The 24,551-nt window shown below is 46.7% G+C and overlaps 1 protein-coding gene and 1 long non-coding RNA gene across 3 annotated transcripts; one reads left to right on the top strand and one right to left on the bottom strand.

The window, feature by feature from the left end:
* Positions 1 to 1,969: 1,969 nt before the first annotated feature.
* On the bottom strand, positions 1,970 to 15,296 carry PPP1R26 (protein phosphatase 1 regulatory subunit 26). Of its 2 annotated transcripts, none has more exons than XM_043530333.1 (3): positions 15,139 to 15,296; positions 11,011 to 11,148; positions 1,970 to 8,061 (listed from the first exon to the last, which is right to left on the bottom strand). In XM_043530333.1, exon 3 carries the CDS (start codon positions 8,019 to 8,021, stop codon positions 4,206 to 4,208), a length of 3,816 nt encoding a protein of 1,271 aa, XP_043386268.1. In that variant the 5' UTR covers positions 8,022 to 8,061; positions 11,011 to 11,148; positions 15,139 to 15,296; the 3' UTR covers positions 1,970 to 4,205. The 2 variants fall into 2 exon arrangements, with proteins under 2 accessions (XP_043386268.1, XP_037735611.2); XM_037879683.2 differs by lacking the exon at positions 15,139 to 15,296 and adding an exon at positions 14,354 to 14,506.
* On the top strand, positions 14,960 to 21,946 carry LOC122463118. Its single transcript, XR_006286152.1, has 3 exons — positions 14,960 to 15,134; positions 16,000 to 16,145; positions 21,880 to 21,946. It is a non-coding gene; the product is annotated as an uncharacterized LOC122463118 (long non-coding RNA).
* Positions 21,947 to 24,551: the final 2,605 nt, after the last annotated feature.

Here is a 24,551-nt window from a genome sequence, read left to right as displayed (position 1 = left end):
TAGACAAAGTGAAACAGACCTGCATTATAATCACTTCTGCTTTAGGCATGAAAAATATATATATTTTAAATTGCCTAAAACCTAAATTAGCAGAATTTATGCACAGAGTTAAAAATCACAAATAACTACATTTTAAAATAAGACGGTGGATGATTTTAAAGTCAGTCATTTTCTTCTTTACCTACCTGCCAAGATCTGAGTTTCTCTACTGCAGAGGAAATATGGAACAGTGAAAGGATAACACCAACCTCTAAAGGAAGTTTGGAGTCACTGTAACTACAGGACAGGCACTGCAGGGGCATGCCAGTGCACCTTCAGCCATCACCTGGGAGGTGTCACAGGTAGGGTCAAGAGAGTTAGTCTAGCTCCATACCTTTTCAATCATTGGCTTTTTTGATGAGTGCCAATAAGGCATTCCTCAGTACAAAGAAAACAGAAGCTTAAACCGTTTTGGTGTTGTGCCTAAAACGACGGTGCCTTGTATAAAGGGGTCAGGCTGATCTCTTTTGTGATCCCAAAGCAGGTTCTGGATGCAGCTTAAATCCACATAAATTCATATAGTCACTGACTCAGTTAATGCAAAACTACTATTCCTTAACTGGGCAGCCTTTATTCTGTTAGTTTAATATGGATTTTTTAATTGTTCCAAGCACTCAGGTTTTATTTTCTTGACTCAGTGAATGATGCTGTTGCAAACACAGCATAGGAAGAAGCCTGACAACAGCCTGCATATGGCTGTGGTGCCAACACTGAAGATGATGTGTAGTGTTTAGAATAAAGTTCCCTGTGGAAAAGTTTGCTTCTCTGACGAGTGAGCAATTCTAAGGGGAAGAAGTCTGAAAAATTCAGGAGAAGCATCAAAGCAATCTAGGGGGATATCCGTAAGGCACACATTGTGACAGAAACATCAGGGAAGACTGGCTGAGTCACATACCAAAATGCAACCTCAGGCCACAATAGACAAGCTTCTGCGAAGTGCAGAATATCTTTAATCCCCAACCACCCTCCTCCCAATACAGTCTCAAACCCAAGCCATCCACACCCCAGTGTAAGCAGGAAAACTTTCACTTCCTTCTCTCCCAGTGCAGGCAGACAACCACCCTCACTGCCTCCAATCCTCAGCACTGGCCCTGGGTGCTGTAAGGAGTGTATGCTGGTCCTGGATACTGGAGAAGTGGTGCTGGGTAAGAGTGAGTGCTGATCCTGGAAGGTAGGGATTGGTGGTGCCCAAGTATCTCAGTGAAGTCTCTACAAATGCTTTCTGCCTCCAATCCCACTATCTCCTTCTGACCTCTGCCTACCTCCCAAGAGAGCAAAAACAATGCTCCTGCAAAGCAGTCTTCAGAAGCTGCTACGGCAAGCTGAGGAAAGATCCCCCTCCTTGTCCACAAGCTTAGGGGAAGAAAGGTGCCTACTATTACTTCTCTTGCAGCCCTGGAGCATCCGGCAACTCAGCTCTGAGTGCAACTGGGAGGTATTAGAACTTCTAGATCTACAGACCCCTTTTTTCACATCACTCATGAAATTCTCCAAACTACATTCTTGTCACACTTCCTCCTGTAAGCTTTGTAGGTTCTCCTCTCGCTTTCTTTATTGTTACTAGGAATATCTGCATAAAACCCAGACCTTTTAAAATCTGTTCCTGCTTCTTCCCACTGGAAACCTTCTTCTGTCATAGCCACAGAATTATGATTTCAGATAAGATGTGTACAGAAGTGGGAGGAGACAATAAGCAGCAGGAGGAGATAAGCCTCTGATCTTGCTCCCAGTTAAGTCAATGGGAGTTTTGCCATGGTCTTCAAGGGAAGCAGAAGTAAGTCTTTTTTTTATCCAGCTGACCTAGTCACAAAAACTGCTGGCAGCAGTTCTTGACAACTTTGCATTTAAAAAAATGGACAGGGAAAGAAAGATTTCATTTTCAATCAGTCTCTTTACTCAGGATGTTGATACAAACCACTTGAAATCTTGCTGGTTTCATGGTTCATGATCAGAACCCAATTTATTAAATGTTATAAACTTATGAATTCACACCATTTCTTATATACAAATCAAGTTTTTCAATTTTTAAAAAAGTGCTCTTTAAAAATTAGATTAGTATAAAGCACAAGTTACAAGGAACTGCATCTTAATTGAAAGTGAATTAGTACATCAAGAAAGGTTTCAACCACACACACATCAATTGGGGCATGAGACACTTTTAAAATCTTAACGTTGGTTTACTGAAATTTTAAGTAAGGAAACACTTAGCCTTGTTTATATAGACAGGGTATATAGTGCTTTTGTCATTAAAATTAATTACAGCTTAATCTTATTAAAGCAATATATTTGGAAAACTGCTATTTTAAAATACCAACTTGCATCCCAATTTCAAACTAAAGACCCCAGGCCTGCAATCAGATTCAGGCAGGCAGAACCTTATGCCTGTGCAGACTGATTGCAGCTTTGGGGGCTTAGAATAAATCTTTTTTTCCAGGTGTACTATTACTAAATTAAAATTTTTAGTGACCTGATGTAAATATTTAATCTAAAAATCAAATGTGGTCAGGCAATAAGATGCCAGACGACCACGACTGAAATATTTTTAAGTTTAACTGCACAACAGTATAAAGCACACAAAAGATGTCTAGACATAAAGGTCATTGTTTCTTTTTTATAACAACATTACTAGTACTACACTATTCTATGCTACAGCCTGCCAATTCTCTGCAATATCAGAGCACATAGGGGGATGAAATGCAATACTGGATGCATTCTTGACTGCTTTTGCTCTATTCTGGGAAATTAAGGCCAGCCTCAGGCAGGCTGTTGAAATAAGAAATAGATGGGTGGTAGATAGAGATTTGGAAGAGGTTAGCAGTTTAAAAAGACCAGATTATTACAGAAATGCTAAATCAAACTGCTGATACAAAAGATACAGACTGACTTGAAGGGGTTCACTACACACAAACTGAAACTGAAATAACTAAATTAGTTTTAATTCACATATTTTAGTTATTTCAGTGCAAGTCTATGCATGGGTATGCTCTTATTCCAACATCAGTGTCCCGTTTAAAAAAAACCTGATTTTTACTCTGGATGGAATGTGGGTGGGAGGGGTGAATGGAGTAGAGACACTGAAAATACCCTAGGATCTCACTCAAACAAAGATTTGCCCGCCAAAAATTTTAAGGAAGTATTTACTGTAGCAAGCCTAAGTTTGCTCTATTGCACAAAACAGTAGAAAGGGATCAAATTTTTGCAGAGATGCATCTTATAGAAACCATTGTTAAATACTAGACACAAGACACTCCAATGCAACATAAAGTTAATTTTGAAGAACAAAACGCATCACGTAATTGTAGGGCATCAAAATGAGATTAAAGAACGCCTCTGGAATTATTTTGGCCTCGGATACTTCAGCAGCATGTAGATCTAGAGCAATCCACTGCAGAAATGTTGTTCGAATGAACATACAGAAGCAAAAAGCCGCTTTGCAATTGTGCTTCGAAGCACCTGCTTACAGGAGGCTACCAGGACGTTCAGAAGATAAAAAGGACTCAGCAGTCCCAGAGTTGAAGCAGGAAGCCCTTAAAAGGCTGCTCCACACCATGTTCCTGAACTTGCAACTGAATCTATAGGGACAGACTCCTGACTTCAGTGGGCCTGTGTTAGTTATAGTAGTCCAGCAGAGCAGTTCTAATTTCAAGATGGGGACCCAAGCGGAAAATGGCTATATGAGGCTGTTCTAAAATAGTTCCAATTCCATGAAATGTCAGAAAACGTGCTTCAATATCTGTAGTATTCCTAATCAACGGCTGTTGTTTTCTAAGATCTCTGAGCAACTGGCCAATACATTATGGACACAAATGGGTTCAATTCCAATATATGTATGTTTCGATGCACCATATAATTGAAAGCATATTTAGCCATGCTATCTTCTTATCTATGACAATTACATGTCAAATACAGCATCCTGTAGTAATGCATGCCCTAAAAATCATTATAAAAATATTTCCTTAAAGCACTTTAAATAATTTACAAAATTCTACAAAAAAATTTAAACATTTATCCATGATACACCTGTTAAATAGGATTTTTCACATTAGTGTACACATGATATATATCAGTATCTTCCATCTTCTTCCTTTTACTCTCAAGTTTTATCAAGATATTTACAATGATAGGTATTTTCTAAAAAGACTGAACGTTGTTATAAAAAAAAGTACTTACAAATCTGCCACCTCGCTTTTCACCAGGGAACTTGTGCATTCCTCTACAGCTATGTCACTAAATTCTGCAGAACTTCTGTCTAAAGCTTCCTGAACATGGTCCTCTTTACAATCAGCTTCCCTACTTTGCTGGGCTAACATTTTCCCTTCCAAAGTAGAGTTGGGTACATTAATTTCTTCCTGCCTGCTGCTGTCTTGCTGGCTCTCTCCTTCCTCTTCCTTAGTGTACGTGTTTTGGCTCTCAAAAATAAATGTTCCTACACTAACTTGGTCCTCATCTACTGCTGCCATGATGGGTTCCTGCAATGGGGGATCTGGATTTGAATCTGAGCTGCAATACATCTGCTTGTCTCCCAAAGTGTTATCCTTTCTGTAATCATCTGCTTCAGTTTTAACATGCAAAGAAGCAGCCTCCAGTGTTTCACAGGTTTCTGCTATATGGAGACTTGTCTCCTCTACTATGAGGCTCTGAGTAAAATTTGCTTCTTTTATTCCTGTCTTTCCCTCTCCACCAAGGTTCCCATTTTGCACCAAGGCTCCACTTTTCTGTTCAAGTGCACAAACATTCGGGAGAGTTATCTCAGTCCTTAATGTGCTGCTATGGGGAAGTGAAAGTTCTACATTTTGCCTTTTGTTTAAAAGAACAGATTTCTTTCTATCACGAGCATACTTTAGACCAGCTATAAATTTGCTGGAAATTTTTAACTGAAAGGTGCTATTTCTTTTGGAACTCGACTTAGCATTAAAGTAATTTTGCAATTTACACCCATCACCTTTGCTGTGCGGCAATAGAAGGCTTTTCTGCTTAGGCTCTATAGTACCCTTTTTACTTAATGAATTTCCTTTTACAGATAAAGCATCAGCAGCTACACCTTTAGTCCACACTGTCCCTTGCTCAGCCTTCAACTCCAGAGTAGTATGGAGGTACACATTCTCTGCGTAGGATGCACTTTCCTCACTATCATGCATTATTGCACTTTCTCCTACAGTTCTCAGAGAGCTTTTCAGTTCATCTGTTTGCTGAGATACCTTTTTAGTTTTTTTACTCTGACCTGATAACATGTTAGTCTCATTTTTGATTAGCTGGTGCTTTGCTTTTCCTTTATTTGCACGTGGTTTGGTAACTCTCAATGAGTCAGCAGTTAAGTTAACCCTCCGTATTTCCATACTGCTTGCAGAGTCTTTAGCCTTTTCTGCCAAAAATTTCCTAATTTCTTGTTCGATGCTGTCATCGCTATCCACAGAGCTGCTGTCATCTGTTGCTGAAGTAGCAGTCAAAGAACATCTTTTATTTTTAGCTGCCTCCAGGTTATTCTGGTTGCAAACTGGTTTAGGTTTACATTCTTTTTTAAACTGCAACGCAAACGGTAAGTCCTTTATGCTTTCTGATCTTCCCTTTGACAGCCTGCCATTTACATTGTTCTGGGGGCTTCTAACTGCATTTTCCTTAGTATCTTTATGTGATTTTGAGAGGCAGCTTTTTAGCAGAATAGGACTTTTGCATTTCCAGTCCTTTTGCTGGAGGCTACTGAGTTCATCCAAAAGCTGGGTTTCTGTGTCACCAAATCTGACTTTCTTCTTGCATTGGATTTTTTGGTCTTTGGACTTTTTCTTTAGTTTCCTCTTGGACCTTAAGAGGTCTTTGATAGCGCTATCAAGATCTTCATCGCTGTCCAGAGAACTGCTCTTGTCATCTGTACCATCTCTCTCTTGAGCCTGGACTGTATTTTTTATCAGTTCTCTTGTGTTACTCTGAACCTGCATCAAGCTATTTGCGAAGTCTAAAGCTACATGCTTCTCAACAAGTCCAGTTAATTCTGTAGAGATCAGCTGCTGACTTGTTTCTTTGTTACCAGACCTTCCAGCTTCACAGGCTTTTCTATGACTGCTCAGGCCACTCCCATCTTGCAAAACTGGCATTTTGGCGCTATTACCATAACCCGCTTGGGTACACCCCGTCTCCATCCCTTCTGTTTTATTGTCTATGCTCTGTTTTGCTACTTTGCTTTCTCCTTTAAGTCTCCTTTTACGACTCAACGATAGATTTAAAGTTTTGGGGAGGGAAGGTTCAAGGCCACCAATTACACTGTTACGCTCAGAAGACAAAGGCCTTTGGACAGAGTAGGACAGATTATCAGGTTTTGTTACAAGACTTTCTGACTGTGCCTTGAGAGCCAAAAAAGCCCTGATTTCTTGCTCTATGCTATCATCGCTGTCCACAGGGCTGCTGTCACTTTCACAGTGGGAGGAAGGAATGCTTTGGGGATAGAAGAAAGGGTTTGCTGCAAATGATTTGTCCTCACCTCCCATTTGGGGTGGCATGATTGTTTTGGAAATGTCAAGGATGGCTTCCGCACACATCAGTTCTGCGGACGTGTCTGCCCTGCAAGAAGCCTGCAACGTGAGCTCGCATTTGGCAATTTTGTTTACTGGAGATGCACAACTTCTGCCTTTTTTCAATGGCTTAAACAGTTTGTTAAATTCATTGCCAGTGCCTTTTAATTGTGTAGATTTTGTACTAATCTCTCTCCTCTTGCGGCTTAAAGATTTTTTAGGGTCTTCTGCCAATGCACATTTTGTTGAACTAATTGTTAGGCTTGCAGAAATGTCTGCCACACCTTTTTGCAAGTCTGTTGTAGGATTCGCCTCTTTCTTGATTTTCTCCAGCTGATAAAGCTGAATGGCTTCTTCGATACCATCATCGCTACTTGAATCAGAGAAGTGTGTGCTTTCAATTATTTGTTCCCCTCCGGTTTTGCAGAAATTTCTCTTGCCTTCACCTTCTTTACTGTGCTCGATAACCCAGGGTTGGCTAGTAGCAGTCATTTTAAAATGTGCATGGTTTGTTTTACTAAAATCACTAGGCTCTTCACTGATTTTAGACTTCAAACATTTAGATTGTACATTGGTCCTCCTTAGTTTGGGCTGGTGCCTTAAGAGGAGTGCTTTGGATCCTTGCTTTAAAGTACTGCGATTTGCTTTGTTGGCTGATTCTTTGTTACATTTAAACATAGATTTCACTTGAGTTTCTCTCTGTTCTAGTTTTTTATCCTCCACAATTACACACTTATTAGTTTCTTGCTGTTTCTTTTCATTCAAGAACTGTACAATTTCAGCATGTATGCTCTGTTCAAAAGAGTCATCACTACTGATGCTCAGAGGTGAAGCAGACCGTAGCTGTTCACAAATTCCCAAGTGATCAGAAATGAAGCCTTCAGTCACCATTTCAGCTTTAAATTTCACAGGGAGTAGGTTATTAGTCACCTTATTCTGTGAGAGTTCCCTTTTGACCCTCTTGTCTCCATCTATTCTATCTGAACACTCTGCATTGTTTGGCAATGGCTGGATACTCTTGCTTTTCTTTTTCAAGTACTCTTGAATGGCTTCCTCTATGTCTCGGTCAACAGAATCGTCACTATCAGAATCCAACAGGAGGGTCCCAAACTCTGAACTGTCTTCCACTTCTGTGCCATCAGAATCAGCAGGGCAACCACGCTTGGAATATTTAGTGTGCTGTTGTAGCATCCGGGTACTAGATGTAAGTCTGTTACCCCTTTTTTCTCCCTTTCGTTTTTTCTGTGTAATACAATCATAATCATTGTTCATACCCAGGGAAGACTCTTGACTTTGCAGGTTGTTTATGATCATCTGAACTTTTGCACTTACAGATGCTCTAGTAACATCCTCTTCAGATTCAGAGAAGCAAACAGGGTATCTACAACTCCTCGACTGTCCAAAGGACTCCCATTTTGTCTGCAGAGCTATCAAAGGAGAGGCATTCATAAGAAACATTCTAGCAGGCAATGAAGACATCCGCAAAAGAACAGTTTTTCAGGCTGGTCTCTCGTCCATCCTAAGGGAAAAGAGAAAACACTCATATAATGACAGGTTTCAGAGTAACAGCCGTGTTAGTCTGTATTCGCAAAAAGAAAAGGAGAACTTGTGGCACCTTAGAGACTAACCAATTTATTTGAGCATAAGCTTTCGTGAGCTACCGTTCACTTCATCGGATGCATACTCTTATGCTCAAATAAATTGGTTAGTCTCTAAGGTGCCACAAGTACTCATATAAAATAAAATATATAAACATACCACTTAGACAGATTTGCATGTGATACAACTCATATGTTACTAATGTCCAGTAGTCTTGTTACATCAGCTATTCTCAGAAGTTGCTCCTAAATATAATTTAAATGGGAAATCTATTACTAGTACCATTTAAAGAGGAGATAAAACTGAGTTGCTGACCATTTGAGCTCATTAAAGGTCCCCTGGCACTCTGGCTCTAGCTATAGTCCAATCCAGGTAATTATACTCTGCCTAACTAAAACTCTTCCTGCACTTTGAACATAGTATTCTTTTACTCTAATTCTAATTGCTGTGGGCTGTAAAAAGTTGTCAAGGTGGGCTGTAGCTGCATTTTAGGGATGAGTAAAGAGGACCGTTTATATGGGGATCCACCATTTTATTAATTCTATAAAGAGTTTGGGGACAAAAAAGAAAAAAAAATTAAGAAGGACTTTCAAATTGGAAAAGACTTAGGGGGAAAACTGCAAAATATTCTACTAATGTCTATTTGTATTTTCTTTGTCATCATTATTTTGTTTAAGTAATTTTCTCCATCCATAACCAGGTTTCACTATTTGTTTGTGCGCTAAAATCATTTATGAATATATTTCCACTGAATGACTGCAACATTACACATTCAGCAATATGACTTCACTGCAGGATCAAGGCCCTTCTATAAATACAAATCTTCAATAGCCAGGAAAAGAAGATTATGAATTATTCTTTATATTACAGTAGGGCCCTCTCTCGTAAGTATTGTACAGCCACCCAGTGTAAAATAGACTTCATCCCCAAAGACCTTACAATCTTCCATGGGACTCCACAAGGACACAGGATTCTGACTGCAGGCATCAGTTTGCAGGATCAAGACCGAATTTTGCTAGCTCAACGCATATTCCTCTCAACCCCCGTGTTCTGGCAAAACACTGCTGCAGGGGAGCCATTCCACAACTCTGACACGCAATCACCCCCACAAACATGGTGAGTCTCAACCACTGCGTGGCATTGTACTATATAGAAACTATAAAACCAAGCTTCTATCTTTGAATTTCTTCCAATCTAACTTTTCTCTAGACGGAGCATTCAGAAAGATTTTTTTTGCAACAATTTAATTTGTGGCAGTATATTTTCTTTAAGAATTATTATAGTTCTAGAATTTTTAAAACAAAGCATATTAACTTTTTCTTACCTCTCTCATGGTTTTGTTACAGACAAGCGGGTATTAAAAATGTGGGGGGAATGATGCTTGCTTGCTTACTTTTATCAGGCACTTGGAGCACCAAGAATGAAAAAAGCATTACAAGTACTCCTGTTCTTATTATAAATGTGCTACATATGGTTATTTTTGTCAAACCTGTTCTTTGACCTAGAGGCAGGGGTCAACTTTAACACCATTTAAAAAGCAGCCTGGGTCAAAAACCAGTCTAGGCAGAGTCATCCCTGATCTGCCTTACGTGATTTCCCACCCCGGAAAGTCCAACGGAGCTAATGCTTCGCTGCGCCTTCATCCTTTGGCTCCCTGCCACAATGTTCTGGCATAAAACATTCTCACCCAAGCCTTTGGCTCTAGATATTGATTCTTGATTTTTTCCGCTGTTATAATTAGTTTTAGAGCATTGCTCTTGTTGTATAATTTAATTTTAAGGGTATTGATTAAGAATGTTCTTCAATTTGGTTGGTGCCCAGAGCAATCTGACACATGCCATTATAAATTATTTCTTTTGTCAAGCAAAAAAAAAAAAAAAAAGTTTAGGATTTACCCCTAGTATGCACGTTCTAATAAAATACAAGTATCTTTGACCTTTCAAGTGTCAAGCAATTAGGAACCACAGGTAAACTGGTGACCTAGCTAGGTGGTGATTACTTAGTAGTAGCCTAGAAGACTTTACTTGTAATGTGTACTACAGTGAGGGTCACTGGTAGAGAATGTGGATGATTAAATAGTTTCCAAGTTTTCTGTAATATAATTTACAGTATACTTCATAAAAAACCTAGAGGCTTTCAAGCACTGGTGGTAAGTTAAACAATCATGTTATGAGAGAAATCAATTGAGAGAGACTCACAACACTGGGCTAGTTACCCCTGAGTAATGGATTCAATATATTTAAGCTTTTGGCTCTGTACACATTGCTATTTCTTCCCTATTAACCTCTTTCTTTCCAGAATAGTGGATGTCTTCATTATCTGAACAACATGGGATTGTTGGCGTACTGAAAATTCACAGCTATCCACAGGGGATTGGGTTTAACTTTTGTGTCATGTTATCCACCCATAACTTCAGTGGGCCACTGCCAATCATTTAATAGAGGCTGACGGAACTTAACTGCACACCACTATATTAAAGCAATAGACTACCTATAATAACCACATTCAGCATCTTTATGGACAAAGGATCCCAAAGTACTTTACCGAGCACATACACAGCTATCACTTCACTAACTCTTGAAATGCAGCCACTTCTAAAAAGGTACGTAGCAGCTATTTAACGCTAGACAGTAGTGTACCACAGTAATTTAAGACAGCAAGACTGCACCCAAATACAAGCACAGAGATTTTAGGAGGTAGAATGAAGTTATCCAAGTGGAATTTAGCCACGACATTAAAGTTAGCATCCTGACTCCTGCTGGTTGGGCGTGGACCTAAAGAGGACACAGTTCTCTTCAGAGCTGTGCCACTGACTTGCCACACAACCTTCAGCAACTTGCTATAAATGGACACAGTGATAGCAACCCACCTCGGTAAAAGGATTTGAGAACAGCAGCTGAAGAGTCTGAGCACTGCAAAGTAGATGTCCCATGAACAGTGCCACGGTACCTTCAGTGCCCGAGAATGGCCAGGCACATTGAATTTCAACTTCCTGAAGGAGATGCCCCTACCAGGAGACATCAAAGCATTGGTCTTCCTCAGCCCCACCTCACGCGGGCCTCTGCCTTCACACCCCCCGGGATCCCAACCCAGAAACGCTCCCAACCAGCCCTTGGCTTCTCTGCTCAAACATCACCACCTCCACCCTCCTGGGCCGCAACGTCTAGTCCTTTCCAGAGACACCCTAGGCTGCCACCCCGAGGGACCCCTCCCACCGGCCCAGCCTCAGGGATCTCGGCCCATCACCCCCAGAGAGCCCTCGACCCCAGCCCTGCACACCCCAGGGATCCCACCTCCAGGACCCCAGCCCTGCACACCGCAGGGACCCTGCCTTGTCACTCCCCGGGATCTTAGCATGTCACCGCCAGAGAGCTTGCCCCCTGGATCCCAGCACCCCCTTATCCCGCCCCCTACCCCCAAGGACCCCGATCCCGGGATCCCAGCCCTGCACATCCCAGGACTCCTCCTTGTCACCGCTAGAGAGCGCCCCCCCCGGGGTCGCAGCCTGTCACCCCCTTAGCGAGCCCCCCCCCCGTATCCCAGTCCCCCCATATCCCAGCCCCCTACCCCCAAGGACCCCAATCCCGGGATCCCAGCCCTGCACACCCCAGGACTCCGCCTTGTCACCGCTAGAGAGCCCCCCCCCCGGGGTCGCAAGCCTGTCACCCCCTCAGCGGCCCCCCCCCGTATCCCAGCCCCCCCCAAGGACCCCGATCCCGGGATCCCAGCCCTGCACATCCCAGGACTCCTCCTTGTCACCGCTAGAGAGCGCCCCCCCGGGGTCGCAGCCTGTCACCCCCTTAGCGAGCCCCCCCCCCGTATCCCAGTCCCCCCACATCCCAGCCCCCTACCCCCAAGGACCCCGATCCCGGGATCCCAGCCCTGCACACCCCAGGACTCCGCCTTGTCACCGCTAGAGAGCCCCCCCCCCCGGGGTCGCAGCCTGTCACCCCCTCAGCGAGCCCCCCCCCGTATCCCAGCCCCCCCCAAGGGCCCCGATCCCGGGATCCCAGCCCTGTACACCCCAGGACCCCGCCTTGTCACCACTAGAGAGCCCCCCCCCGGGGTCGCAGCCTGTCACCCCCTCAGCGAGCCCCCCCCGTATCCCAGTCCCCCCATATCCCAGCCCCCTACCCCCAAGGACCCCGATCCCGGGATCCCAGCCCTGCACATCCCAGGACTCCTCCTTGTCACCGCTAAAGAGCCCCCCCCGGGGTCGCAGCCTGTCACCCCTCAGCGAGCCTCCCCCCCGTATCCCAGCCTCCCCAAGAGCCCCGATCCCGGGATCCCAGCCCTGTATACCCCAGGACCCCGCCTTGTCACCGCTAGAGAGCCCCCCCCCCGGGGTCGCAGCCTGTCACCCCCTCAGCGAGCCGCCCCCCGTATCCCAGTCCCCCCATATCCCAGCCCCCTACCCCCAAGGACCCCGATCCCGGGATCCCAGCCCTGCACATCCCAGACTCCTCCTTGTCACCGCTAGAGAGCCACCCCCCCGGGTCGCAGCCTGTCACCCCCCTCAGCGAGCCCCCCCCCCGTATCCCAGCCCCCCCAAGGGCCCCGATCCCGGGATCCCAGCCCTGCACACCCCAGGACCCCGCCTTGTCACCGCTAGAGAGCCCCCCCCCCGGGTCGCAGCCTGTCACCCCCTCAGCGAGCCCCCCCCGTATCCCAGCCCCCCCAAGGGCCCCGATCCCGGGATCCCAGCCCTGTACACCCCAGGACCCCGCCTTGTCACCGCTAGAGAGCCCCCCCCCCGGTCGCAGCCTTTCACCCCCTCAGCGAGCCCCCCCCCCGTATCCCAGTCCCCCCATATCCCAGCCCCCTACCCCCAAGGACCCCGATCCCGGGATCCCAGCCCTGTACACCCCAGGACCCCGCCTTGTCACCGCTAGAGAGCCCCCCCCCCCCCCGGGGTCGCAGCCTGTCACCCCCTCAGCGAGCCCCCCCCCCCGTATCCCAGCCCCCCCAAGAGCCCCGATCCCGGGATCCCAGCCCTGCACACCCCAGGACCCCGCCTTGTCACCGCTAGAGAGCCCCCCCCCGGGGTCGCAGCCTGTCACCCCCTCAGCGAGCCCCCCCCGTATCCCAGCCTCCCCAAGAGCCCCGATCCCGGGATCCCAGCCCTGTACACCCCAGGACCCCGCCTTGTCACCGCTAGAGAGCCCCCCCCCGGGGTCGCAGCCTGTCACCCCCTCAGCGAGCCCCCCCCCGTATCCCAGTCCCCCCATATCCCAGCCCCTACCCCAAGGACCCCGATCCGGGATCCAGCCCTGTACACCCCAGGACCCCCGCCTTGTCACCGCTAGAGAGCCCCCCCCCAACCGGGGTCGCAGCCTGTCACCCCCCTCAGCGAGCTCCCCCCCCCGTATTCCCAGCCCCCCCCAAGAGCCCCGATCCCGGGATCCCAGCCCTGCACACCCCAGGACCCCGCCTTGTCCCACCGCTAGAGAGCCCCCCCCCGGGGTCGCAGCCTTTCACCCCCTCAGCGAGCCCCCCCGTATCCCCCCCCCCAAGGGCCCCGATCCCGGGATCCCAGCCCTGTAACACCCCAGGACCCCGCCTTGTCACGGCTAGAGAGCCCCCCCCGGGGTCGCAGCCTGTCACCCCCTCAGCGAGCCCCCCGTATCCCAGTCCCCCCATATCCCAGCCCCTACCCCCAAGGCCCCGATCCCGGGATCCCAGCCCTGCACACCAGGACTCCTCCTTGTCACCGCTAGAGAGCCCCCCCCGGGGTCGCAGCCTGTCACCCCTCAGCGAGCCCCCCCCCCGTATCCCGTCCCCCCATCCTCCAGTCCCCCCCCCAAGGACCCATCCCGGGATCCAGCCCTGCACACCCCAGGACCCCGCCTGTCACCGCTAGAGAGCCCCCCCCCCGGTCGCAGCCTGTCACCCCCTCAGCGGCCCCCCCGTATCCCCCCCCATATCCAGCCCCCCCCAAGGACCCCGATTCCCGGATCCACGCCCCCCCCGCCCACCGCTAGAGAGCCCGGTCGCGCAGCCTGTCACCCAGCACCTCGCTCCCCCCAAGACCCGGCCCGCCCCCCCGGGCCCGGCCCCTTGGCCCCGCCCGGCCCCGGCCTTGGCCCGCGCGGCCCGGGCCTGGCCCCTCGGCTCCGCCGGCAGCGGCTCCACGCCGCCCGGGCCTGGCTGTTCCGCTGCCCGCCGGGCCTGGGCGGCTGCCGCGGCGCCTCCCCGCCGCGCTGGCCGCTCACCTGCCGCGGGGCCCCGGGCTGGCGGCGCTGGGGGAGCGGGGCGCGGCTCCCGCCTGCTCCGGCCGCTGCCCGCCGAGCTGGTGCAGGGGCGGGCGCCGGGCGGCGCTTCCTCGCCTGCCCCCGGGGAGCGGGGGGCATGCGCCGCAGGGCTCCGCCGGGGGAGGCGGCGGCCTGGCGGGCCGGAGCGGCGGGTAGAGGCCGAGGCCGGGGCCGGGGCCCCCAGCTGGGGGGCGGCGCAGGCAGGCGGGTGCATTGCCCCAGCCCTGCGCACTCTGCCCCCGCCGAGGGTGCGCTGGGGCCGGGGTTGCAGATGGCGAATTGCTGGGGGGTCCCTGTGGTACAGGAGGCTAAGGGTCGGGGGGGGGGGAAGACAGTCTCCGTCTCTTTAATCTCTGCCCCCCTCCCTAGTCACCGGTTCCTAAACCTCCCAGCCCCCCTGTGCCTGAACCCGGCAACGACTGCGGCATCCTTTGTTCGGGGCTGCGGGGAGCCGATTTTCAAGAGAGGCTCAGTTCCCGTTTAGCTGCCGAAAGATTTCCAGAATCCGGCCCCTTCGTTTGGGTCCCGAGACGGGAGGGGAGCCCGCTGGAAAACCTGCCTCTCCCCCCTCCGGCGGGTGGCGTGAGCCCTTCTGAAAAAAATCCCCTCTCCGAGCCCAGCCTGAAGTGAAGACCTCCCTGGGCTGCAAGAAGTCCTCTTCTTGCGTCTCGTCTGTGGCGAACCGGATTCTCTGCTTCTGGCCCCGAGCAGTGCCCCCCCCGGGGTTCCTTGCACGTTGCTGGTACCTGGCTCCATCACTGCAGGTGTCCCATGTTGGGGATGTTAGCAGGTCTCCTTTAGGCCTGCTGTATTAACACCAGCACCTCAGTTGTGGGGTTAATCTCTGGACAGTCACAGACCCCTACATGCTGCTCGTGTCCATAGAAACAAGTTGCCTCTCACAAAAGTAAACTTTTCTTTTTTTTAAGAGTTAACATGAGGTCAACTTGGTTAATGCATTTGGGGGCCTGATCAAAGCCTAATTGAAGTCAGCAGGCCTCTTTCTACTGACACTTCAATAGGTATTAGATTGGGACTTGGTGAATTTATGAGTGTCAGTCTTTGCTCAAATAAATTGGTTAGTCTCTAAGGTGCCACAAGTACTCCTTTTCTTTTTGCGAATACAGACTAACACGGCTGTTACTCTGAAACCAGTCTTTAACACACATATGTATATAGCTAAAGCAGTGAGAGACTCAGACTTGATCTAAAGATGGCATGTTCAAAATTTGCAAGTGACCCCACCAGTAGTGTCTTTATGTAGGCAAATCATCATACAGTGCTTGTTCTAAGTTCTTCCTTTTTCCCAGCCAGTTCTATCTCTCCCTGCACTTAAACAAAGACCTTTAGCTCAAGCTATACTTCTCATCTAGCTCTGTGGCTATCTCTGGGTCTTCTCCACACCATCTGCCATCTCCTATTTAACTCACTGAAACACCCTGACAGAAACACCACTCCTTCTAGTAACAGACAGCTCATAAAGAGGACTATTGGTTCCTTTTTCTTAGCCGTGAAAGAACCCTATTGTTGCAGTGACAGTGCTGTTTCAGGATTATATTTATCGTCTTTTTTACTCTGTTCATTTTCTGTTCTGCATTGTTATGCAGGCCTAAAAAAGGGCGGAGGGACAATCAGCTTGAAGAAGATACGAGCTGGAGGTGTAAAAGGAACCAACAAAAGCTAAACTACAGTTTGCACTCTTCATCAGAGAGAGAGAGAGAGAGGAATAATGGAATATTCCTTGAACAAATAGGTAATGTTTTCCTTGTAAATGTACATAATATTTTTAAAGACTGGAAAGAGTTAAAACCTAAAATGTTTTTCAACACCAGATGAAATGAATAGAAAAATATGCTTTAGAACAAAAAAATACTTTAAACTATATATAATGGATATTTTGCAATAAAATTACAAAAAAAGACACTCCCCCAACCTGCAAATACTTACACAGGTGAGTAGTCCCAGGCTACTGCCATGTTTAAAGATAAGCACATACATAAATCTTTACATGATTGGGGCCTAGAGTCACCTGTGTGGAACTCATCTCAAGATCAGGGCCTAAAGTCCCAATCTTGCAAATATTGATGCACATATATAATTTTACTCACCTGAGTTGTCCAACTAAAGTTCACAGGACTACTCACGTGTTAAATTTGCAATATTGGGCCCACACCGTGCAGTGCATTTATACACGGATGCTATTACCAGACCAGGAAAAATGTCGCATACAAGATAAAAAATAATTCACGCTAATGGACCCTTGGGGTGTAATATAAACCCCTTGGCCAAGGGAAAAAAAATCCTTAAAACCAAACAACCCCCAAGCAAGCAAGCACAAAACTCAAAGAGAGATTCTGCTCCCTACACTTGCTCCTGTCTGCAGCAAGCCCTGGTCTAGGGGGTATATTGAGGTGGAACCAGGGAGTAGGAGGAGACCGGGCATAGCACTTACCGTTACAGCGATTCTAACCCGTGCCACAAGCAGGCACTGAGAGGAGAAAGCAATAGGTATTCTGGGAACTGTTTTTGCCATGGAGAAACTTTGAATCAGGAGGGGTTCATAGGTGGCTTAAAGCTTCCCCTGGGTTGGCTCCGCAAAGAATTTGGCTTCAGTTTCTAATCACTGCATCTAGAAACCTATGAACAAAGCAGGGAGACATTCATCAGGATTAATGAGCAGGGAATTCGGAGCATTTGGTTGCTGTTAAGATACTGTACAATGGACAGCAGATGTAACACTTTCAGAAGAGAGCAAGAACTTCCGTTAAGTCTTTGATTCAACCCATGACTTCAGTGCAGCCACTCACGTACTTAAAGTTAAGTTGTACATGCTTAAGAGCTTTGCTTCATTGGGGCCTTAATGATCAAAAAGCCCAGCAACTCTTTTATGATGGCCAATTTCAATGTTCATGTAAAGAATATTAAAGTGCCTTCAGTTTGTATATCATAGAATGTAATGTTGAAGGGAACTTGAGAGCTCCCCCTCCCCCACAATGCAGTGGCAGGACTAAGTATACCTAGGCTATCACTGATGGGCGTTTGCCTAACTTGTTCTTAAAGACACCCAGTACTGGGGTTCCACAACCTCCCTTGGTGGACTTATTCCAGTACTTAATTATCCTTACAGTTAGAAAGATTGCCTTATATCTAACCTAATCTCCCTTGCTGCAGATTAGCCCATTACTTCTGGTCCTACTTCCGTGGACATGGAGAACAATTGATCACCATCCTCTTATAACCTTCCTTAACATATTGAGGACTATCTGGTCCCTCCTTAGTCTTCTTTCTCAAGACTAAAATGCCCCATTTTTTAACCTTTCCTCATAGGTGAAGTTTTCTAAACATTTTATCATTTTTGGTTGCTCTCCAGTGGACTCTCTCTAAATTGTCCACATCTTTCCCAAACTGGACACAATAGTCCACTGAGGCCTCACCAGTGTGGAGTAGAGCAGACAGTTTATCTCCCGTGTCTCACATATGACACTCCTGTTAATAATATCTTCAATGTATGTCAGTTCTCTTTAGTTTCCACAGATGAAAGGCCAACATGCCACCTTGATTTATTTTCCAATACACTCAATTTCACAGAGCATAAATATTTGTATGATGCTTCACAACAATTAGCATTCACTACAAATTCTCTGATGAACATGCAGTATTTGGTATGCATGTTACCAAAACCACACAGTGAAGATCTAACATGAATGCAGAAAATGCTGCAAATTTTACGATACCTCAGCCCCCTCAAGTACATGTCATAGAAAAGAGAAAAATCTAAAATTTTCAATCACAGTCTAAAAACGGAGTGACATCTAGTGGCTGTGCCATCAATCTGCTGCACAATGCTAGCCTGACACAATGGCCCTGATTCTCCGCTCTTCCACTTTTTGTACACCAGTGTTACTCCATTATTTCAGGAGAGTTGCTGTTGATTTACACTAACGTAATGAGGTCAGAATCAGACCCTACTCCTCTAATAATCATATCACACAATCATTTTCTCTAACCTTTTTTTATTCAAGATTACAAGCATGCTGTGCATTTTAGATAGAGATTGCATGACCACAACTGAAATGCTGCCACCTCTGGATGGAACGTGTCAGCTGCCTGACAGCATTTGCAATGACACAATAGAGTTTAGGATAGAAAGTATAACTGAAATTGGAGGGGAGGTTTAGCTAGGTACATACGATAGCTAGAATTTGGTCAGGACATGAAGGCTTATGGCTCCTCATAGAATAGAATCGAATCATAGAATATCAGGGTTGGAAGGGACTCAGAGGTCATCTAGTCCAACCCCCTGCTCAAAGCAGGACCGATCCCCATTAAATCATCCCAGCCAGGCTTTGTCAAGCCTGACCTTAAAAATATCTAAGGAGGAGATTCCACCAGCTCCTAGGTAACGCATTCCCAGTGCTTCACCACCCTCCTAGTGAAAAAGTTTTTCCTAATATCCAACCTAAACCTCCCCACTGCAACTTGAGACCATCACTCCTTGTCCTGTCTCCGCTACCACCGAGAATAGTCTAGATCCATCCTCTTTGGAACTCCCTTTCAGGTAGTTGAAAGCAGCTATCAAATCTCCCCTCATTCTTCTCTTCTGTAGACTAAACAATCCCAGTTCCCTCAGCTTCTCCTCGTAAGTTATGTGTTCCAGACACCCTAATCATTTTTGTTGCCCTCTGCTGGACTCTCTCCAATTTTTTCCACATCCTTCTTGTAGTGTGGGCCCAAAACTGGAACACAGTACTCCAATGATGCCTCACCAATGTCGAATAGAGGGGAACGATCACGTCCCTCGATCTGCTGGCAATGCCCCTACTTATACGTCCCAAATGCCATTGGCCTTCTTGCCTACAAGGGCAACACTGTTGACTCATATCCAGCTTCTCGTCCACTGTAACCCCTAGGTCCTTTTCTGCAGAACTGCTGCCGAGCCATTTGGTCCCTAGTCTGTAGCGGTGCATTGGATTCTTCCGTCCTAATCCCTCCGCTGTGCTGTCCAGATGCCAGCGAAGCATGCGGCTCTGCTCCCTCCAATCCACAAGCTTTGAAGGGCCTTTGCTGGCGCAGCTGCCCAGAGCTGAAACTTCAGGGCTTTGTCTGCAATTCTAACGTTATCAAACAGCTAGAGAGGGACACCGGGAGGGAAGAGCCAGTGGAGCAGCCCAGGGATCAAAGGCAAGAATGAGCAAGACAGACTGTGATGTAGTGAGAGGGAGAGCAGGGAAGCAAACAAAATGTGTGAGAGAGAACAAAGCCAGGGGGAGTCATGCGTGTATGTTGATGAGCGGGACTGTGTATCATAGAATCATAGAACTGGAAGGGACCTCGAGAGTTCATCTAGTCCAGTCCCCTGCACTCAAGGCAGGCCTAGACCATTCCTGACAGGTGTCTGTCCAGTCTGCTCTTTAAAAATCCCCAATGATGAAGATTCCTACTCTTGCAAAAAGTGCCACTGGAACTTTAATGACCACTCGTCCAATTTGCTGTTGCCCTGCACCTTGTTAAGTCTTTGCACCATGCAAATGTTGGTGTGACATGCTCCAGTTGTGATCTAGTAGCATGAGCACACACCTTTGCACTCACTTTGCAGCATGCAAATGTCTGGACTGGGTGTGGGTAGATGAGAACTGGAACCCCTGTGTGGACAAGATGTTGGTTCTCTATTTCACCCAAAAGAGGGCACTTCTAGAGACCAGGGATATTATTTCAATATGACTTCAGAGAGAAGCATGCCATTTCCTGGGAAACTAACGCCACTTCCTGACGTTTCCTTAGACGTCTCCCATCTAACTAATGACCAGCCCGAACCCTGATTTGTTTGAAAAATCTGATGAGATGCCAACTAAGGCTGGCATGTATGGTTACAGCCTCCCATATTAACTTCCTCCTACCCTATGATAGCTGAAGCCGGGGAAATAAAACTCACTGAATGTTCAGTGTTTCTTTTGGCATATATAATGTGTTTTTAAATTCAGAGATTGCTTGGCTGAACAAGCTTTCTAAAAGGCACCTTCTACAAAACCCCACCCAGACAAAGCTTCTAATAAGCTTCCCTCATCCCTAACCGCCGAGCCTGTAGCTCAGTGGTGACTAAGGGCATGGCTACATTTGCAGATGTAGAGTGCTGTGAGTTAAACCAGCCCTCGGAGAGCGCAGTAAGGAAAGCGCTGCTGTGAGTCCACACTGTCAGAGTCAAGCGCACTGGCGTGGCCACATTAGCAGTTCTTGCAATGCCACAGAGAGCAGTGCATTGTGGTAGCTATTCCAGCATGCAAGTGGCTGCAACGTGCTTTTCAAATGGTCAGGGGTAGAGTGTGACAGGGAGTGTGTTGTGTGTATGTGGGGGAGAGAGAGTGGGTTTTTGGGGGGCTGAGAGCATGTCAGCATGCTGTCTTGTAAGTTCAGACACCAGCAGACCTCTCTCACCCCCCCGCCTCTCTCTCACACATACTCACAACAAGCAACACTCCACAGTAATGGTTTGCTCTGTCCCAGAGCAGATAAGCAGCCAGCTGTCAGAAACAGAGCTCTGAAAGGGCATATCCACATTCCTACAGTCGATTCCAAAACAATGAGAAGAGTGGCCACTTGACTTAAGGGGATTATGGGATGTTTCCGGAGGCCGATCAGAGCTCAGTAATGCAACACCTCACTCACACTGACGCTGGGGCGTTTCAGCCAAGGCACAACAAGCGTTATGCTTCTCGTGGAGGTGGATTACCAGGAGCGCTCCAGCTGCAGAGTCCAGACGCTCTAAGTGCCCTGCTAGTGTGGATGGGTCATGAGTTATGGTGCCTGGGGCTGCTTTAATGCACTCTCACTTACAAGTGTAGCCAAGCCCTAAGGTATGCTCTCTGCATGACACGTCCTTCCCTCCAAAGCCATGTGAGAAAGGAGGAAGGACTCAGTGTTTGTGCACCCCGTTGGAAATGTGCCAGTTCGATTTGCACATACATACACTTTTTAAGATAAAAACCTAAATGACTGCAGCGCTGTTCTTGCACGCACACCTTTCCCTGGGAGCTGCATAGAAATTGCTTGTTGACTGACAGCACTCTGCAGTTACCAAGCACTAGAAAGCTGTGGCAGGATTTTACGACTCTGCTGGGTGAATTGCCACATTGCACATCCCTTGACTTGAGAGACCAACCAAGCCACTTCCTGAGGTCCCCTTAAGGGTCATTTGTCTTTCTGATCAATAATGTATATGCAAATGAGGCCAGTGCTCTCAGCCCAGTTCCCTCGGGGACAGATGACAAAACTGATTAGCACTAATTGGCACCCTTGTTAAAATTACTAGAATGAAAATGTCAGTGTTTTCAAAATGGAACATTCTCCTGACCACAGGATCTGACTATTTCATTTGCAGCTCATTGCAGGGGGCTCTGCTTATATGGGGTGATGCATTAGACACTAAAGCTGCTTCTGTATATGGATTATCCAGGGTTGAGCCTGGAGCATTGAAAATGGCTTTTTTTCAGACAGAAAAAGGACAAGGCTGAAAAGACATGAAAAAAGAATCACCTGGCAGTTTCTCCTGATGTTAGGTAACCTGTGGCTCCATGTCCAATTATATTTCTCATAGTGACACTTGTTAAAACCCACACACTTCTACCAGGCTCCTGTTTCATTCAGACCATTAAGGGTTCCTATACTGTGCAATGCACAAGCATATAGCTGTGTTGAGAGCAGTGTGAAACTTGCCAGTCTCAGTCTGTGGGACTTGTGTGAACTATTTTTTCCTGGTAGGTTTACATTCGCAGAGTTTCACTTTGAATTTCAGGTTCAAACAAACCTTTAAAAAGTGAAATCCAACCCAGGTCATTGAGTTTGGGGGTGGAAACGGTATAAGATTATATGGTTTTGTATGGTTCCAAGTTGAAGCTATAACTGACCCCTGGGTTTACTCAGAACTTGGGGCTATAGATTTGGATGGCTGTCAACCAAGGTTCATGAGACTCAGCAAACTTTGCAGCAAAACTGGTGCACGTTTCGGCTTTATGGTGAAACCCAGAAGAGATGTTCCCCCTGGTTTTGTTGCAAAACTTGTGTGTGGATCTAACTTGCTTCCCACTAATGTGGGAAGCACAGCCCACTGCTCTGAACACCAGGGGACATCAGCTGGCAACAATCAAAGAACTGCATCAGTTCTCCAGGATTGTTATAAACACTGTAATTTTGTGGGTTGGAATGACAAGGAATGGCCCCCAAATAATGCCCACTTGCACCTTCTCATTTTGAAACATTGTTAAATCCCTTCCACCCGGTTATACTCAGCAGGCCTGATGGAGAATGATCAGGTCAGGGAGTAATATCACTGATTGTAAAGTTAAGTTGTTATTTAATGAATGCTAAAGGGACACTTCTGGGGCCTTGAGGTTATAAGAGACAGATCTAATTTTCTAAAGTTTGAATTCACCGTTGGTGAAAGCTGCCAGCGAACAGCCTTGGAAACTGAATATCTCCATTTACTCGCAGGAGAGATACAGCAGGAGCAGAGGTAGCGTGAGCTTCTATCTCAGAGTGCCTCAGTGCTGACCTGCAAGGCCCACCTGTCAGGGGAGGAGGGGAATTGAGGGCAGGTCCTCAGCTGGTGAAATCAGCATAGCTTCACTGACTTTCCACTCTTAGTCGTCATGGCCCAGTTCGTCATTGGCACCTTCGCTGCGACTACAACAGAGGGATCAATCAATGTAAATGGCCCTTACATGCCACTTAAAATAAAATAGAGGCACATGGTACTTACTAAGTGTATCCAAAGGAAAATTATTACTTTTGGTGTTTCAGGATCCAATCCTATGACATGCTGAACAGCCTCTGTTCTCATTACCACCAATGGTGGCTGAAAGTATTCAACACCTCCCAAGATTGGGCCCAGAATTTGTATGGGGCAGAGTCAGGTATTGTTTTCAGTCTTCCCTATATTGGTGCTAGCAGCCTGCACACCTGGAATTAGAGTAAAACCTAGGAATAGAATTTAATGCCAAAAGATTTGGTTGCAACCTCTTCCGTTTCTGGTTACCATTATAGACAAGTCTTATATTTTGACCTGTCTCTAGAAATCAGAAGAGAATAAGTCTCCATTACATGCTATAAATAGGTTAAAAAGCTATCAGAAGGTTTTCTTTCTTTCTTTCCTTCCATATACACACACATATAAATAATCCTGGTATAAATTCTGTTGGAGGTTTAAAAAACACAGAAAGTATCTAATTTTCTGTAGATTATGAAAGTAATCTCCACAGATATCTCCTAAATTTCGGTGGACTCCTCCTGGTTTCATCCTTAATAAATGCTATATGTTTCCCCCCCTATAACTGAATAGCTGGCCAATTTCTATTCTTGTTACACTATCGGATGTGACCATTAGGTGTCAGACTTTTATCACCATAGACAATATCTGGTTTCTGAAATTTCCCATAGAGCCGCAGACAGCATGAAAAGTCATCTCAAGAGATCATCTTCCAGTCCTATTAGTAGCAACGTGAGCGGATATCAAGAGTAATATGACATGTCTACAATACAGGATACACTCTAAATGGACAGAGGGATTTTTTCCCCACACCGGGACATTTGGATTCCATCTGCTGAAAAGAAGCTCCAGAGGTGATGGTGCTTAATCAGCCACCAAACCATGACCTTGTGCCAGCCACTGGCACCTTCTTTATGGGCCCCATTTGCTCCTGTTAACGCCCACCTCAGACTCTGCCCTGGAACAGCTTCCATTTCAGGGACCTTGGTTTACAGATTGGGAAGTAGGTGGAGGCTCTGCAGTGTGGCGCAGAGATTTCTGCCCTGTTATTGCATGTACTTTACATGATTCATTTATATTTTACATCTCAGGCCACAACTTTAAGCTTACTACAGCACCCTTGCACTGCTTTGGAGGGAGAAAAGGACTGTAAAGGCAGCTTAACTAGCATCCTGAGAATTTCTCCAGGGTAAGGGGAATTTCTGGGTTGTGCAGAGCTGATGAATCAGTTCTATGCCTGGTGTAAAGGGGGCATAGCCACAGTGCCATTGCACTCTGGCCATTCCTGGCTGCTGGGGCCCTAGAGATCTGGGTGAGACTGTAGAGACTGCTCTGAGTTACTCTCGGGTTCGAACTGGCTCCCAACCAGCCCCGCCAGGGTTGGGAAGCTGCAAAAGTGAC

This window comes from Chelonia mydas, chromosome 16 (genome assembly GCF_015237465.2).
Source record: "Chelonia mydas isolate rCheMyd1 chromosome 16, rCheMyd1.pri.v2, whole genome shotgun sequence".
NCBI lineage: Eukaryota > Metazoa > Chordata > Testudines > Cheloniidae > Chelonia > Chelonia mydas.
The sequence above is the reverse complement of the archived record's forward strand: the minus strand, read 5'-3'. Positions and strand labels throughout refer to the sequence as shown.